At 44.7% G+C, this 18,490-nt stretch overlaps 1 protein-coding gene across 2 annotated transcripts in view; it reads left to right on the top strand.

The window, feature by feature from the left end:
• KLF7 (KLF transcription factor 7) overlaps window positions 1-18,490 on the top strand; it is a 60,635-nt gene that overhangs the window by 16,543 nt on the left and 25,602 nt on the right. For both annotated transcript variants that reach the window (XR_012633939.1, XM_074910479.1), the window contains exon 2: window positions 13,672-14,284. Coding sequence is in view for 1 of the 2 variants with exons in the window: in XM_074910479.1 (XP_074766580.1) it covers window positions 13,672-14,284 (613 nt within the window). In the remaining variant the exon portion in view is untranslated. The remainder of the gene's footprint in view (window positions 1-13,671; window positions 14,285-18,490) is intronic.

The following is an 18,490-nucleotide window of genomic DNA, read 5'->3' as shown; positions in this document are numbered from 1 at the left end:
AGCCTTTAGCTTCTCTGCTATGTTTTCTCCCACACTGTCACCTGGCATAGGGGTGGTACCTCTCTAGCCTTCTTCAAACTTGTCACGAGGCACACATAGGACCTAGTTTTAACAAAATTCTCAGATTTGCTGGCTGTGATTAAGCAGGTGATTAGCTAGGACTGTTTTTCTTCCCCTTCCATTCTCTTGCCAATTCACAAGTTACTCACCAGGATTGTCTGTGTTTGTCAAGAGCCAAACACAGAAAAGCCACGACTTTGGCTGGGGCTCAGGAGTGGCAGCGATATATACCCTTTTACTATCATTACTTCTGCTTGAATCCAAATGCACTTAACCCCTAACCCTCATAATAATTTTACAAAATTTGCTAATCATAGAAGTCCTACCTTCTGTTGTAACCACCTACATTGATGTGTCTGTACCCAGCCCCCAAAAGGAAGTGTCTTCATTGCTGCAGAAAAAAGCCTGAAGATAGGGATCTTAAAGTTGTTAAAAACAAAATTTCTTCTTGAGAAAACCGTAAAGCACATGCTATTTCTGGGATTTCTCCTGAGCTTGATCAATACTAATGAAGCAGAGCTCTCCCAAAAAGCAGCTTGCATGGAAATGGGTAAGAGATTTTTTGTGCAATCTTAATGATTTTGAGAGAGATGTTTCTCCTGTGAATTGCTGTAGGAGCTTGCACCCCTTCCCCCAAGCTCAGCAGAGGCAAGAACGTATGACTATCCTCATGTAAGAAAGTGCAGTGTTAATAATGCTGCTGTATTGATCAAACTGGGCTGCTTTGTCACCAGGGACATCTGGGAGGATTTGTTCAGACTCCTAAGGCTGTGCCTCGTAAAGTGCACTTTCTAGTCCTTTCACTAGGTGAAGGGTGTGTTGTGCTTTTTGTCTTAGCCTGCAGGAGCAATGCTTTCAAGAGATTTCATGGTGTCCCACCATCAGCTGCCTCTATCATTTCTGCTCTCATGGCTCCCACCTCACTCCCACTCAGAGCTTGATGTGTCTCAAGTTCAAAAATGCACTACAGCGAGATCCAGTTGTTTGCCCTTGGAGAGCGCACTGAGGAGCAGCCACTGGCTGCTGGAATGTGGATAAACACAGGGTGACGGGAACAGGAGAGGCTTCCTCTTTGCTTAGAAAGTGAGCAAAACATCAGTAAGAAAGCAGCGTAGAAGGAAAAACATGTGCAGGGTGGTTTTGTTCACCCCCCCGGCTGTTATTCATGACCTTGTTAAAAAGATCGGTCTGTTTCAGAGACTGCACGTGGTCATTTTTAAGTGTAGGGAGAAACCAAATGTGGCTTTTATTTTTCCATCTGATAACTTGCCAATTGCAGGTTTTACTTACAGAACACTCTGAGTAGTCTGAGAAGAACACGATCACCTTGATATTATATTTATGAGAAAAAATGGTATGAGGCAAAGAAAGCTCTTAGCTCTCATGCAAAGAAGACTTTTAATGCAGTTTTTGCTTCCAGGAATGCACTATTACTCGTGACAGGGAAGGGACACATTAGCAGGTTTGACAGGAGGACTGAAATGCCTAGGGGCACTCAGGGGCTTGCAGGGGCAATTTGACATCATGCTTCTTTGACAGGTGTCGCGAGCTCGGTGCTGGGTGGTGCTGGGACATCTGCAGAGCAGGGAATGCTTAGAGAAATTTGAAATGGAGGAAAACCCCTGAACCTTGCTCTAGTGATGGTGGGAGCACCTTTGGGGTGCTCAGAGCAGAGCCCATGTGTTCAGAAGTGCTGTGATGTAGTCTACAGGGACTCAGGGTGGCAACCAAGTCACGAGTCATGCCTGAAAAATTGTGTCCTGAATGTGTAGGCTGCCAATAGTGCCGGCTTTAGCTAAAGAAGCATGGTATGAGTGCGTTGCTCTCCCTTTCTGAGTCCCAGTTCCTGGACTTCTGGCTCTGAAGCAGATCCCACCAGCAGCCCCTGCCACACAGCATTTTGGCTCTCAGTACAGTTCTGATGTCATGCAACCAGTTGGGAAGCACAACCACTTGGGAAGCCGAGCTGGCTGGAGGCAAAGCAGCAAAGTGCTCCCAGGAATGTTCCCTGCAAAGCAGAGGCTCAGCCTGTGGTCTCTCCTGTGGCTCCTCCTCTCCCATCATAAGGGTTACCTTCGTATGTTTATAACCAAAATAAAATTGCAGCTCCTGAAAGCTATAATTTGTTCTTGGGGAAACATGATATTTGTGTTCAGCTATTGCAGGGATTGTACCAAAGCATGGTGACAGAGGTCTGAAGTGTTTGGGCACTGGCAACAGACTCCGCCTTTGTGGGCTACTTAAAACAGCTTTAGTTAAGCAGTATTGATGATAAACAAAATGTTGTACCATGAGGAAGAGGAACCCCTCCTGGAGTGGGAGAGGCTGTCCTTCCTCAGTTCCCGCTCTTCCCCTTCCCACAAACCAAGCCACGAGAGCCTGGACGCAGCCTTCCAAGCCGTGACACTGGAGACTTCCATCCCATCTCAGAAAGACAATAGAGGGAAGGAGTGGTATACAGCCAACCCACAAAGGCAGGCTTATCTCGGGAGATGCTATATAGGCTTAAATAGAGTGCAAAAGGGAAATTGGGGAAAATAGGACACTTAAGGTAAACTAACTACATTTTTAAAATGTCTGAGTTGGAAATATGCCATATAGCATGTTCACTGTTGGGATTATAATGACTACAATATGTTTCCTCTTTTCCTTGTTGGTAAATAGGTTTTGTTTGTTTCCTTTCTGGAGAGTGTTGAGGGACTGCAGTTCCTGCAGTGCATGTTTGGTAGTGAGCTCAAGCTGTCTACGACGGTTTAATGGTTAGGGCTGTAGTGCTGTGAACATGACATTTTCCAATTCTGGTTGTCATCATTTGGGCTTTTTTGTCTCAGGGAGAGACACAGTATCGAGTTTCATTTGGTTTGTTCAAGGAAGACACTTAGGGATGGGGCTGGAAAGCTGAAGGCCTCACGGAGAACCTCTCAGCAGCACGGGTACAGACAGAAAGGATGCTAAAAGCCTTGCCAGCTGAGAGATGCCTGGTATCATCTCTGCAAGGTGGTGCTGAGTGTTGTGTTCAGTGATGTAGCTGGAATTAATTTGGGAACCCTCCCAATTAATTTTAGGGGGAAAGTTGCCAACATAAACTTGAGGCAGGGTCTGGTGGTTTTGCACAGTATTCTCCAATACATTTCCAGGGGTATTTTGCCAGGAGAAACAGAAGGTTTAAGAGAGAGCATGAAAAGGGACAGTGACTTGCCTTGACTATGAGGCTCCTGCCTAAGAGTGTTGCTGAGGAGATGCAGCATGAAGAAACAAGGAAAGAAGTGGGTGCTTATAGGGGAAGAAAGGCTGAAAAGCAGATCCTCTCTGAGGTCCTGGAGTCAGACAGGTTTCTGAGCAGGGCACAAACAGGTTCTGTCCCATCCTCCATCTTCTTTAGGAAGAGCAGAACTTCTAGCTTCTGTTTCTGCTGCTCCTTCCTCACTGCACCCAGCCTCTGCTTTTCACCAGCCTGATTAGTGTAGCAAAGTACCACCCTTTGGGCCTTTCTGCATTGTAGTCTCTGCAGACTTGGGAGTCTGCAGGTACCCACACAGGGCATTTCTATGACGACATGTCATGTTGACTTATCATATAGCTGGCAAATCTAACAGAAGACAGTCTTGTCCACAGAAACATCTTGAATTAACCATGGTGGCTACCTGAATGCTGGGAAATTGTCATATCTTCCAGGAACACCAAGACATTGCATTCCTTCTAAGCTATTTTCTGGCTGCTTTGCTATTAATAACTTTGTCCTGAAATAGCACTTTCATATTGCAGCGTATTAAAATCTATAACAACTGGGTGGGTGTCCACAGTCAACAGACCAAAGAAAGTGAGCCAGCGCGAGAGCCGTGATTGTGTAAATTGGCTCGCAGAGGTGTGCTGACTCTGAGCAGCTGGTGATCTGACCTGCCGAGCTTTCTCAAGTCAATAAATGGCTGGGCTCTTAATGGGATCTCCCGGCTTCCCGTGCCACGCTGCCGCCAGTAGCTATACAGCCTGCTGGAAACCGCTCTGACATGATCCTTTCATGAGGAGGGAGTAGTGCCTTATCCAGTTCTGACAGCACACCTTGAGTTGCTAATGATATCCACAAAAGGCCCTGCCAGATCTCCTTTTTGTTTGATCTAATTCACTTTGGGGATACAGGTCTCCTCGGATGCCTGTGGGCAGCTGCCTGGGTTGCTGCTGAGTGGTTGGGCCAATAGTGACAGGCAGTTTACCAATGTGCTCTAGAAAATTGCTTCTAAAGAGGATGTGCTGCTTTTATGAGGGTATGTAGCAGCCCAGGTGCACTGCCTGTGAGATATGAGGCTGATCAAAATCCGTAGAAAAGAAAAGCAGTGCTAAAACACCCTTGGCTGTAAGGGAGCATCCTTTGGAGGGCACCTGCATTTTGAGTGAGAGGCAAGTTTACCTACAGTGGGACGTTGAAGCATGAAGGCTGTTGTTTCTGTGCATAGATGATGAAAACTCTGACCTAGAAGTGGCAGAAACCAGTTTGTGAATACCTCCATATAGACTTACTCAGATTTAACAAAAAAAAAAAAAAAGAAAACCAAATCCAAGTATCAGAATGTCTGCAGTTGGTGGTGTTTTTAAATTCTTGCCTTTTTTTTTTTTTCATTTGGGTCACATTGTTCCTAATAAGGCAGACAAGATTTGTAATATAAAATAACCATCTCCAGCCGTCAAAGAACATGTCAAATTCTGCTTCATGTAAGCCACAGAGTTAAACGGCGCTAATCAGGAGCAGAATTTCATGGAGTTTGAGTGTTGGCAAGGTCCTCAGCTGATGTAAACAGGAACCATGAAATCAGGGCTGCTCAGTGCAGATTTACCCCAGCTGAGAATCCGGTTGTGCTTCCCATGGCTTTGTTTCTAGTCTTGAGTGTTTTTTTCTCAGTGCAACAGTGAAACTGAAGTCTGTTGTCTTCTCTTTTCCGTGCCCAGACTGGCATATTTATCACAGTAGCACATGCATCTTCTTGCTTTTTTAAGACAACAAGGTGCCCAAATGATTAAAAAAAAAAAAAAAGTCAAAAAAGCAGCAAATGGCTTTTTGTAAATGTGCTTGGACAGTTGCTGAGCTCACATTAAAGTTTAAACTTCAGCCAAACAGCCCACTGTTCCCTGCATGGCTGGAGGCAGATTTTGGTCCTATATGTTTATTATCATTTAGACATGGTATAAATGCTCTTTTATTCTGTTTTGTTCTGCCCTTACTCTACAACACATTCCCCTCCTTCCTCCTGCTTCCTGTTTCCCAGACAGGTCCCCACCTCTTCCTCCCCACAGCCAAAAATAATACAAAAGGGAACATACAAAAGGTTTTTTGAGCCATGAGATGTGATAATGAATGGGCATCGTGTACAGGGTAGATACAGTAGTCTCAGCACAGAAATGTTGATTACGCAAAGTTAAGATGAGGAATTGCACATTTTTTGGGTTAAGACCTCAGTGTTATGCATCCCCTTGTTTAATATGTTTTTAGGTCAGAGCAGAAGAGATGACTCACAACGCAGGACTCTTATGAAATGAACCATGTATTGAGTGTATTGATCACATCTCCAGGTTTGATTTAATAAGCTAATTGTGAAGAATTGTGCCTACAAATGTGCTGCTGCCTGAGAGTGCACGAACACAACTGGTATATACATTTGTGTCAGCTGCTGAGGAGGAAATGTTTAAGCTATCTCTGGATGTTAATGAAACATCTCTAAAGACTATGTTTTTTCATTCATGATCCTATCCAGAGTAATTACAAGGAATCCAATTCTGCTGTGTAACCCCACTGCAATACTTCGTAAGGATGAATCTTAATTGAGGATCGAGACCTAAAATATTGCTCTGCTTTGTACATTCCACAGCCGTCAGCATTTGCTCTTGCATATCCATTTCCTGTGAGAAGTTTACCACACTCAGGGGCATGCTTTGAACCTGATCCTTTGATTTCAGTGGCAGCTAGGACTGGCAATTCAAGGAGCTAATTGTGCCTTTTTGCTATTTATAATGCTAAATTAAAGCTGCTTCCAAACCGGACGGCAACAGGTTAAATACACACTTGATGAAGTTTGGAGAAAAGTTTGCAGTGAGGGCTACTAGCCAGCTCACTCAAAGCTGTCCAAGGTTGTTATATAAATAAATGATCTCTTCAGAAAGATTTTGAAACATGCTTATGTTACGTATATATAATTTCTCAAATGGTCATTGTATGGCTACTTGCCATCTGGACTGCATGGCAGCATGCAGGGCATGTGCTGGTGTACAAGTACACATAGGTTTTATCGTATTTTGATACTAGCACAATGGGCTGCCTGTGCTTTTGAATTCTTGATTTGGCTATCCTTAATCTTTTGCTGACATTGATGCTATTTTTTGTTGTTGTGACTGGTTGCAGATAGTTTTTCTATCTTTATTAAACAGTCAAAAAACAACAAAAGCCCTCCAAAGCTCTGGTTCAGTGTTTGCAGATTTCTTTCATCCTTTTTTTTTTTTATCGAGATGCCTATCAAATTCAGCCACGCTTAGCTGCAGTCCTTTGTTCAGTATCTTACCACTAGTGCACTGAAATTCTCTATGCTTAGAGCCCAAACACCACAGATTTTTAGTGAACAAATGTGCCTTGTCCACGTAAAAAAATATTTGTTAGAGATGACATATTTCATTATCACTGTTTGGGAGCAAATCTTGATTTTGACTCCTTGGTTAGAGTTATGGGTTCAGTCTTTTTTTGTGTTTGACATATTTGTTGCACCAGCAGAAATGGGTGGTAAAAATTGCTAATTTATGGCAAAATTGGTTTTGATCCTTTGAGCTTTAGAGTCTGATCAGAGTCTTTGATAACGCTGGTTACACTGTACCCCAGAGCAACAGGAAAATGGCTTGTGTTTATATGAAGGTAGTGATTCTGTCCTTTAAGTAAATCTGCAGAACTTTTAACATTAAAATGCATCCTTGCTGAATGTGATTGAGACTTCTGAATTCAGCGTCATTTCAGCTCTGAAGAAAAATGCTGTAGAGAACATCCAGGGAGAAAGCCATCTGGATCGTTGGTAGGAGAGTGTTCATTGAGAGTGCTGTTGTGTATGAATAAGAGTGAATGGGCTGATTTGACTAAATACATTTCTTTAAAGTTCATTCTTTGGGCTGAGACCAAGGGGAAGAATGGGCACAGGCCATTATTATATTGAAGAAATTTGCAGACAGAGGCTTGAGTCCTGTGTAGTGTAGTCAAGAGTTAATAGACTTGTCCATTGCAGACTCTGGGGGCTGGTGAGATCCATTTGGCCAGTGTTAGACAGGACTAGCCTGATGGCTCAGGCACATGGTGAAGTTACCACTGGAAAACCAGTATTTGTGTATCAGATGATCTTTGCTGACTGTGTGTGCGCCCGCTTTTTGCTCTTGGCAAAAGCCTGTTTGTTAAGCAAAGTTAACTTGATTAGCTTCATATATACAAGGGATTAAGAACATGCATGCAGATATTTACCATGAGTTAGCTGTCATTAAGTGTCTTATTGTTGTGTTGTGGTGTTAGCTGTCTTTTTTTTCAATGTAGGCAAGATGTGCTGGCACATGATTAGGAGTTTTGTCTTAGATTCTTTGCAATAGAAATGATTTGCTATTGCCTGAAACTTTTTCTTACTGTTCATTCATTACAGACTGCTGTTTTCCCAAGTGTGTTTTGCAAAACTACTTATTTTAATACTAAAATTGTGTTTATTTTATACTGTCCCAAATGTTAAGATTCTGATATGCTGCAGCTTTTTGACAACTAGCAACTGCCCAGTAGAAGTTGCCAAGAGGAAAAGCTGGAGGTTTTGGCAGCTGGGTGGGAACAGATGACAGTCTTGGAAAAGATGGACAAGAGTATTGGGTTTTGTTGTTGTTCAGGAAGTAAGGAAGGCTTTTGTCAGTGGGAAGAAGATGCATCTTCCAAAGCTTGTTTTAGGGTTAAGGACAAAAATAGCGTGGCATTTCAGGGAAGGCAGGTGAGTTTTGAATCTCTTATTCCTCTTAACTTAAGGGCTGCCTTACAGCATCCAGTTCAGTATGTGCTTCTGGCATCAGCAATGCAAGTGTCACCATTGCTCAAAGCTTTCACTGTTCTGATGAAGAACAAAATACTGACAGTGGGCACTGGACCTGGTGCTGCTGTTTGCTCTGAGCTTGAGTGAACTGTGGTGGCACTGACCTTAGAATTATTGGTTTGTGTTGCCTTCAGGTTGAGGATGCTTTCTCTTCTTTTGCAGTCTTGAGAATTTCACAATTATTTAAAGTTAGAGATGAGCCCCCTTTTTTACCTGCAACTGGAAAGCAATGGGGTCATAATGAAGGTTGGAATTTGACCTTCACTATTGCATGTATAATTCTGCTTTGCTCGTATACATTATGCTGCAAAGAGAATCCTTTCAAGCATTATAAACAGAGCTGGTAGATCAGACCTGCTTGTCAACCACATTTGGCATTTTCATTTTCTGTCACAGCCTGATCTGAGTATCCAACTTCTTAATTAGGTTTTGGATAACTTCCAAGATCGGTGCTTGATGTCCAATTATATCTGCAGTAAAATGGCACTTAGAAGTAACTTGCACTTCCAGATAAGAACTTCCCATGATCTGCTAGAAAAATTCCAAATCAAGATGTTATAAAATACTTCAGCATCAATAAAACAGAAGAACCCAGTGAACATGTTGATAAAGTGTCTTCCTTGACTTTCTGTCTTCAAATCATTGTAAGTGTTTGGGCTTTGTTTTACCTTTGGCAGAACTTTACTGTTGCCACATCGTTCTGTCTTTAGCTGTCTGAAGTGCCCAGGAGTTTGAGTGCTGTAAAGACTTCACAGCATAGGCAGGTGCTTCTGAAGTGACCTCGGATTCTTCAAGAGCCTGTGTGTCTGAGTCAAATTCTGATAGACAACATGGCTGCCAATCGAAACCAGTTCTTTGCAATTCATTGGAGCAAGTTTAGATTTAATACCCTGACAACTGAAAGTTCATTTTGGGTCATCAGTTGGAGTTAGGTTTTCTAGAGCTGTCTGGACTTGAACCCAGATGCCAAACTTGTGTCCCTGCAGAGGCCTCTGGCCTCTGGGCATGTCTTTCTCCCATCATTCTCTAAAAGGGAGACAGAGATGTCGGGTACTTACACTGCCTTGAGGCTTGGCACACTGATGCTGGTGGTGATCCCAGCTGGAGCCTTCATGCTGGTTGCTCTCTGGGGGAGAGTGATGAAGTCAAACATCAGCATCATGAGCGGTGACTCCAGCTCCTTCATATTTGGATTTTGAATGTTCTGGGTTGCACTCTAACCTGGACAGCTGACAAGCACCCTGAAATTTAGGCTGTCTGAGCCAAGCTGAGCATCTGCAAGTCTGGGAGGGATTGGAAAGTCTGGGATTTGTCTTGCTGTTGCAGTTAGTAGCAATACTGTCTTGATTTCTGCTGACTGTGGAATTAGGTGAATGCTAAGTTCTGTTGAAAATGGTAAACATGTATCACATCTTTACTATCAGAGGCACAGGCTGCGTTTCTCTTGGACTGTGTTTCATAGTGGTGAACGTACTCAATGTGCTTCATAAATAACCTTTACTGTCAGTAGATGAGCTTTACATGAGCTCCAGAAGTAAGAATACAGGTAGATTAGAGGTCATACCTTTCTGAGTTGACAGACGTACTGAACGCTGAATTTCCCTGGATCGGTGCTACTGCAAACTCTGAAAGGACTAACAAGTATGTCCTTAGCAGGCATAGGACAGCGCTCAAGTGGCTGTCTGAAGGATCTGGTGCTGCATGTGGAAGTGTCATAGTGTGCAGTTTACATGTCTTCTGCTGCTGTAGTGCCCTAGAGGACTGAGATGATAGTATAATGTGGGGAGTGAAGAGATATTATGAGTTACTAGTGTGTAGGCAGGAAACACGCAGAGTTTCTTGCAGGTGATGGGAATGTGCCTCTGCTGGGAAAGTCAACCTTTTTGCAATTGTATCCAAAACTGAAAAATCAGACTGAGACCTTGTCAGGATTGTCCACATGCCAGACTGCCATCCTTTTCTAGCTGGCTTTCTGCAAGTACGTGGGGTCTCGCAAAGTCACATACTATTATTTGTCAGCCATGGATCATCATTTCTTGTAACTGGCTAAATTGAGGACCAAGGTGCAAGGAGAATGACCCTTGTTAATCGGGGCAGATGGGTTGAACTACTAGGTCACTTTTTATCCCTAGCCTGCGAAACCAGCTTGACAGCAAACAGCAATCTTATGGATCTTCTTGGGCTCATGGAGGGAGCCATCTTCCTCTTTCCACTGCAATTTTTGAAGTCTTTATTAATTTAAATCCTACAGGCAGTATGTAAGAACGTTTAATACCCACCAAATTGCCTGCAACATAGCAACCAAAGGGTAGTCAGACTTAATGTCACATGTGGCATGTATTACAGCCATTACACAAAGCTCCCCCTCTCTTGCATGAGTGGTTAAGGAGAAGCTGGACATCCAGCAAAACTTTGACAAGAACATGGCAAGAGCAACTTGCTCCTGTCTTAGGTATCCTTGGACCATTTTCCTACCAGGCTGGTAGTGGAAGTAGGAGACCTGTGGGTGTTCACCATCATCTGAATCCAGCAGTTTGGGTTCATATCTCTGTGGATAGTGGTTAATATCCTGCTCCCACAAAAAATTGATAGTTTTTGATGCACTCACTGACAAATAACTTTGTGGGAACGGGAATGGAGACCAAAGAACTCCTCTGCCCTTCCTGATGGTTCACCGGGCTGGACTAGGGACCTTGATGGTCTGTCTGACTGGTTTCTCCAGGTCAGAGCTCATGACAAGGGGACGGGCTTAGTTGGCCTTAAAACTGTCTCTCCAGGGCAGGAGTGAAGAAAGCAGGCTGGTTTCAAAACCCTGCCTCACCACTCCCTGGGTGATTTGGGCCAGGAGGAGGGAAGGTCGCGTAAGGTACTTGGCAGAAGGTGGGAAGTGCATATGGGGAAAGACGCTTTGTTTCTGCCGGCAACTGCCTACTCTGGCAAACGCAGCAGCAGGTAGGGCCCTGGCAGGGGGTAAAGGAAGGGCTCTGGCCATAACCCCTCGCCAGGCTTTGTCTGCCATGCAGATTAGGTGGAGGGCTTTTCTGGCTCAGCGTTGCTAGGCTCTTCCCCCCTATTGACTTGGTGGAGAGGCTGAGGGGGGCGGGAGGGAGGGACTGCATTATATTGTTTGAGTTGTTTTTTTCCCCCCTCTATGGGGAGATGGGCTTGATCCACTGGTTTTGGATTTCAGAGGCAGAAGGCAAGACATGACCAGCTGGTGTCTTGAAATGGCACAGGTGCAATGGCTGCGGGAGGGGGGAGCCAAGAATAATTACAGGTTTCTGAAGCATCAGGCTTTGCCTGAAAAGGGCTCATCGAGAAACTGCTCTTTATGGAAAATTAATGGTGAAGCTGGAAAAAACTGTCAGGCCCACTATTGTTGTCGTGGGGTAGTGATGCCTTAAAGGAGCAGCACCTCCTGCTCGCCTCGCCTCCATGGGCAGCCCGGAGCCAGCGCGCAGCTTTCTGATCCCACAGCAATTGAAATTTCATGTCACTGTCATCATATTTAATGGCCCTGAGTCCCTGTCTCTCTCTTTTTTTTTTTTTCTTTTTTCTTTTTTCCCCTTTCCACCACTAATTTGTGATTATGCTTGCTCTTTCCTTTGGAAGCCTTTTATTTATTAGGCCCTTAAACCTGTTTCTACCCCACTGGGTGAAGGCTAAGTGGTCCAGAAAACCCAAATTACATGGTGTGGGGAATTCAAAAGCATTGCCATTGCTGGTGGTGGGGGCTATTCCTGAAAGACTATGGGGCATGTTGGAAAGCTGCTCCCAGAACCTGTTAGGATTCATCTGAGGACAGACCAGATCCCCAGCTAAAGCCATTCCTCACGGTCTCAGAAATGCACTTTAAAAAGAAAACGAAAAGGTTGCTTAAGGCAAGTATTAACTGCTAAGTGTTCCACTGCTGGGCCTGTGTGCAGACACGTCATAGATACAGTGTCATGCCTCTGAAAATAACCTACACACTAAAGTATAGCCCGTCTCACTTGCATATATTGCTGTTCTGTTGCTTTTTGTCTAAGTCCATCTCTACAGCTCTGGTCAGTAATCAGCTATTATTTTAAAAAGAAACAACAGATAACGATCTGGCAAATTCTGTTGTGAACTCTGAAAGTCATCCGACCTAACTGTATCTGGAACCAGCAGTCCTGCTTCCTGGGTACATTGAAAGCAATAATCTTGAATTATCTGTCAGCTCCTCAAGACCTATGAATGGGACCTCTTTACATTCCTGTTGATGGGACCTTTATACCCAGAAGGCAAGAGTCTCTGTCTCTGGTCATGCAAAGCTTTTGGTTCTTGATCAAATGCTGGACTCTTCAGGTTGAGATGTAGTTGGGTCACCAGCACATACACAGGCTGAAAATTTTTGCCTAAAATCCCTTTCATAATATCTCTAAAAGTGTCCTCTGAGGCATAGTTTTTAGAGGTTTTTAAAAAGTGTTAGTTAGGATGACTCTTTCTCCGCAAGTCCTGTAAAATCGCAGTGGTGTTATTAAACCAGCTAGCCTTTCAGGCAGCGAGAAATGAAAAATAGCACTAATAAACTCCATTAAAAGCTCCTGAAACTACAACAAACAGTTTTCTATAAACAATAAAAGTTTATAATGTTGGTTATGGAGAACACTGGGCAGTGTGATGGTGCCTGTAGGCTTTATTGGGGCTAGCTCAGGGCACCTCACAATAAGGTACATTTAAGTAGGAGGCTCACCCCATCCTCATGCTGATGATCACCACTGTGGAGATGCAGGAACGTGTTTTTATGTAGCAGCCTCTTTGACTGCAACTTCACCCGCTTTTTAGTAAGTGTGTGTGTTTGAGTGCAAGTCTGGTATCCTGTACACAGGAGAAGCCCCATTTGACCAGATGTGTCAAAAACCCTCTAAAAACTGACAGGACGTCCTGTTTTTCTGTCACATCTTTCCTTCTCTCAGGCCCTTTAAACAAGCTGTGGTGTCACTGGAAGTTTTTCTCCATCTCCTATCTTAAAATGTTACGCTTCAGAATTGTGCTGTTTTGGGAACAGATTGGGCCCCAGCCAGCTATGCTGAGTTAAATTTGGAGTGAAAGTTAATGTTTGTGAAGGAAGAGGAAGCAGCTCTTTGGAGAGGTGACTTTTTGTTTGTACATGGCCAGGTGATGGGACCGTTAAGATCGCTTCATATGGAAGTGACTATTGGCCAGATTAAGCTTAAAACTGGAAAGGGCCTGATATCCATGGGACATGTACAGACTTCCATGGAAATGTAGTGGATACTTTTTGGTTGTTGTATCTTCACTTCTACCATAATATCTGCTACCGCACATGGATATTCCCACACTCTGCCTTGGAGCAGCATCAAACAAGTGCCAAATCCTCATGTCTCCCAAAATGTGACCATCATGCGAGAAGGTGCTGGTGTGCCCAAGCGCTGTCTCTGAATGGCTCTGGACCACATTGTTCTCCTGCCCTAGGTGGGAGCTATGCTGTAATCTCTCTCTAACTGTGGTTTCTCTTTCACCCCTCTCCCTTCCCCTCCTGCAGACATGCCTGGAGTTGGAGCGATACCTTCAGACTGAACCGCGGAAGATCTCTGAGACCTTTGGTGAGGATTTGGACTGCTTCCTTCATGCCTCCTCAGCCCCAGATGCAGAGGACAATATCCGACGGCTGGACCCCATCCTTTTACCAGTGGAGACGAGTACATGTGACAAAAGCGCCAACATGGACATTATCCTCTCACGGGACAAGCTGCTGTCTGAGACGTGCCTCAGCTTGCAGTCCACCAGCTCTTCCACAGAAGGCTACACAGCCGTCAACCAGGCCCAACTCAATGCAGTAACCTCATTAACGCCCCCTTCCTCTCCGGAGCTCAGTCGCCACCTTGTAAAAACCTCACAAACTCTCTCAGCGGTGGATGGCACAGTGACGTTGAAATTGGTGGCCAAGAAAACTTCACTCAGCTCCGTGAAAGTGGGTGTAGCAACAGCAACTGCGGGGACGATAAAAAGCGGGCAAAGTGACAGTGAACAAGGAGGTACAGGGGCAGAAGCATCCCCAGAAAACAAGAAGAGGGTTCATCGCTGTCAGTTTAATGGGTGCCGGAAGGTTTATACAAAGAGCTCCCACTTAAAGGCTCACCAGAGGACTCATACAGGTACTTGTGTAGGATGCTTCTCTCATCTTGTCCTCCTGCCACCTAAGTGTAACCATCTCCTTTTATTGTCATTTAGAAAAGAAAAAAAAAATCTCTTCTGAAAGTCCAAGCTTCTATCTATGAAACAGGGCAGTGGAAAAATATGGTAGGCCAGCAAATGTACCCATTATTCAATAGAACAGAGGAGTTCACCATCTACCGTTAACCTGTGGGGTTTCATATGTCTTATGGGGCTTGACGCAGAGTAATTTTAGGATGCCTAAGGGATGTCGATGTATCATTCATGTTAAAACTGCAGGCACGCCAGTCTGGGATTTCAGCACTCGCTTCCCCAAGACAACTTTAAAAATGTTAATTTTAGCCAAGTGTTAATTGCTTCAGATAGAAAATAGCACGGGTGGTTTTTTGTTGCCTTTTGTATGAGGGAAGAGAAAATGTCTTTCAGATCTGAGATACGCAGTTTAGGAATAATGTGTGCATGAGAGAGCATGTCGGTAGATGCAGATGTGTAGGTATGCAGATGCACGCAACCTTGAGATACGATGTTGGACTTCTCAGGTGATAAAATACAGTGAGAATAAATGAAAGAATGACATGAAATTTGAATGGAATAGTGTAGGCAGAGAGGGAATAAGAGGTATGGAAAGATGTCAGGCTGTTATTTTGGGTAATATTTACTAATGTTGCATATAAGCTCCACTGTGGAAGCTTCTTCAAGCGTACCGAATTGGTTTAGGTTTGGCTGTTCAGGATCCCCACTATCCTGTCATTTGTTTATAATCTCCAGTAGCTTTTGGGCTGGTATTCATTGGCAGTAATAGCTGTGCAGTTTGCGTGCGTTGCTGCTTTGTTCTAAGCTTCACATGTGATGCGAGATGATAAATTCCCATTAGCACTGTCTTATCATGTGATTATTCTTGTTTCCAGAGGGATTGCTGTAATCAGTTTTCTCAATTTTACTGTAAAATGTGTGGTCTCTTACGATAACTGCACATTTAATTCACGATCTTATCATGCAGGCCGATTCCTAGAAGCGGGGTTGTTCTTGCAAGGTAGAGAATAACATGTTGGACCAGTGCAGTAAATCAAACGAATGTGTGGGTTGTTAAGAGAGCTGCATCCATCAAATGCTAGGCAGCCCCGTAAAAGTTACATGGTCTGAAGCATAAATCATATTAAGACATAAAAGGCATTGGTTTTGATCTTTTTATATGGGCTTTCTAGTGCTTTTACTGGGGATAGCCACCTTGCCAGGAGTGACCTCACTTGTAATCCAGTGATTTGAAAGCCCGTGAAAGTAGTGCAGTCATTTTAAAATCTGCAGCAACGTGGTCAGGAGGCTCCTCGTAGCGCCAGTGCTGCTGTGAGGCCGGCCCCTGCTGGGGCCGGCCACGGGGACATCCCAGCCAAGGCCTTCCAGCAGGCGACGGGGCTCCCGTAAAGGCACAAACGCAGAGTGTGAGAGCCGTTGATGCAGTCATCTTGTCTGTTCAGATGTGACCCCTGCATTTCTCCTTGTGCTGGAAGTGATGGGTCTCACACGGCTGTTCCTGAAGTTCACCAGGGATGTGACATGATCATTGAGAAAGGGTGAACTTGTGGAGTTTTTCTGATTTTGTCACCCAGCAGGTGGAGATGTGGACAAGGAGTCCTGAGAGAGCACTTGCAAAACCCACTACTCCTTCAACACCTCCACCCTTTGGAGTCAAAATCTTGCAAGATGTTGCATGCTTTTGAACCTAGCCTTAGCTCTGGCTGAATTTTTGTCTCTGAGGTCAACACTTTTCCCCTTGGTAAAATCAGCATGTGAAATATTGTGTTTTACAATTAATCCATTTCTCACTGGCCCTGTGATACTTCTGTTGAATAGCCTTAGACTATACATAGTGCCGTCAACATGTATGTGTCTGCCCATCCACAGCACTGCTCAACATGGTGTGAAAGGCAAGTCCACCTTTGCGGGCACTTGGGGAGCACCTGTTTCAGGTGATGAGACTGCAGCTGCCTGGGTGCAGTGCTCACACCTCCCCCTCCCAGCGCCTTACCTAGTGGGTTCAGCTACCCCTCTGATCTTGCCAGGGAAACCATCAGTGGTTTAACCAGCCCCTAAACCATTTACTAGTTTATGGGAGTGTTCCTGTTTCCATCCACCAAGTCCCAAGCAGATAGCATAACTTGTAAGGAAAGCAGGAAGGCAAAAGACAAGAGGGAATACAAACCTAGATGAGGAGCTCTCCTGTCTTTACAGCCATATAACCACTCTGCGCCTGACCACGTCCTAGCTGTGCATAGCTATGTAGAAAGCATGGTTTCATTTTGTGATGAAGACTAGATGCAGCCTTGTTGTTAAAATACATCTCTGATGCAGAACCTGGGAGCAGGTAGGCGCCTGACTCCCATTTTTCTCTGTGGAAAGCAGATTGTCTAAATACCTTTGAACGTTTACATCTTAGGAGCAATCAGAGTGAATCGAGGGGAGGGGTGTGATAAGGTTATCTAACTAGCTTATTCAAGTCCAATGCACGATGTCATTCAGGCCTCTTCATTTTGCTTAAGTGCTCTGTTCCCTTAAAAAGCACTGACCACTGGATGCCTTAAATCAGAGCTGGTACAATCAAGACATTAAATCTGTTCACACTGACCTCTGCAGTGGGGTTTCCCCTCAGGGAGCTCCTGATTCTAGTAAAAGAGAGGGACAGAGAGGAATAGCTATGGAAATTTGGGACTGAATTATAAATGGCAGGGCTGCCTCCTTTCCTGCCTCCAGGGCTACGGACAAGGAGCCCTTTTCTCCATCGGTGCTTTGTTTTTTTTCACACTGTGAGCTGAGTGTGCTGTGGGTTGCGAATGCACCCAGCAGTGCCGATGGCTAGTAGCCACTTGGCTTAGTCAGTGGCTGAGCCAGAGGGTCTGAAATGATTGCGAGATATTTTCCTTTGGCTACTAGTTTGTTAGTATGTCATGCAAGAGCAGTCTGCCAGTGCAGGCTCTGTGTAGAAGGGTGTGAGTGCCCTGACAGACAAAGAACTCTCAGTGTGGGCTTCACAGGCAAGGAGGCAGATGCAGGCTGGTCACCCAACTTGCACGTGCAAAGTCCACTTGCTGGATCAAAGGGATTTACTGCAGTGTATGTAAACAAGAAAACCATGGGCTGGGGAGCTGGGGGGTGGAAGGCAGCGGAAGGAGGTTGCATTCCTTTCGTTCGTATGTAAGGCTGACCAGACAGACACTGGCTGGCGTTCCTCGCTGCTGCGTGATGAGCCGGGCTGGGCTGGAGGCAGTACAGACTGATAGCAGCTTGCTAGATTGGAGACGATCTTCTCTTAGGGCTTTACTTTCCTGAGGAGCCCAGAAACAATCAGACCCCACAGCTCACTCGGTGTGTCCCCCACATTACTCTCCCACATCTCATCCGTAAAAGAATCGGGACAGCGCTGTAAGGCCCATCAATGGTTGAGCTGGTTATGAAACCACCTTCTGGATGACCTTTGGAGAGGGAAAAACAACCATCTGTGTGGGAGAGAATTTAATCTGGAAGGGAAAGGGAAAAACATTGTCTGGATGGAAAGGGAAATGAAAATATTTGACTGAATTCAAAGTAAGCTGGGGCATCTGAAGTGAAGGGTGTGTAAAGGAGCTAGGAGCAGTGGTGGGACTAACTGTCAGAGGGCAGCAAAGAAGCTCCTTGGGAGAAATGGTGGCTGGGCCAGTAAACAGGAGGAAAAGGTGGGCTGTAGGTGTGGAAAGACCATGCTGCCTATGTGAGGGTGAGGTAAAAACATCTAAAGTAGGAGCCACCAGGACTGGCATGGTAATCTAACCATAGCATATTCTCTCACAGTTATTCATGGAGCAGACACCAGTGCAACCAATGACATTTTTGTCTCTTTTGAGACAGAAATTTTTGTCCAGCCCTTACACATGCATGGAAATGACTTGCCAATGTAATGGAGAGTGGAGAGGGAAGGAATTCAAATGAGCCAAAACCCATGTATAGTCATCAGTGCTTCTTAATTTAGAAAACAGGATATTGCTGGCAAGTTCTGGATGCAAGTAAGTGTAAGGGTGAGCTGGCCTGTGACCTATGGAAAGATTAGTCATGGGACGTGGCTGTGTCTCCCAGCTCAAGGACCTCTGGAGGAGATTTCTGTCTCCTGACAAAACCATTCGTATCAGCCTTCCTTGCAGTAAGGTACAGAGGAAGGA

Source organism: Athene noctua, chromosome 7, assembly GCF_965140245.1.
Source record: "Athene noctua chromosome 7, bAthNoc1.hap1.1, whole genome shotgun sequence".
NCBI lineage: Eukaryota > Metazoa > Chordata > Aves > Strigiformes > Strigidae > Athene > Athene noctua.
Note: the sequence above shows the minus strand (reverse complement) of the source record. Positions and strands in the feature narration are given on the sequence as shown.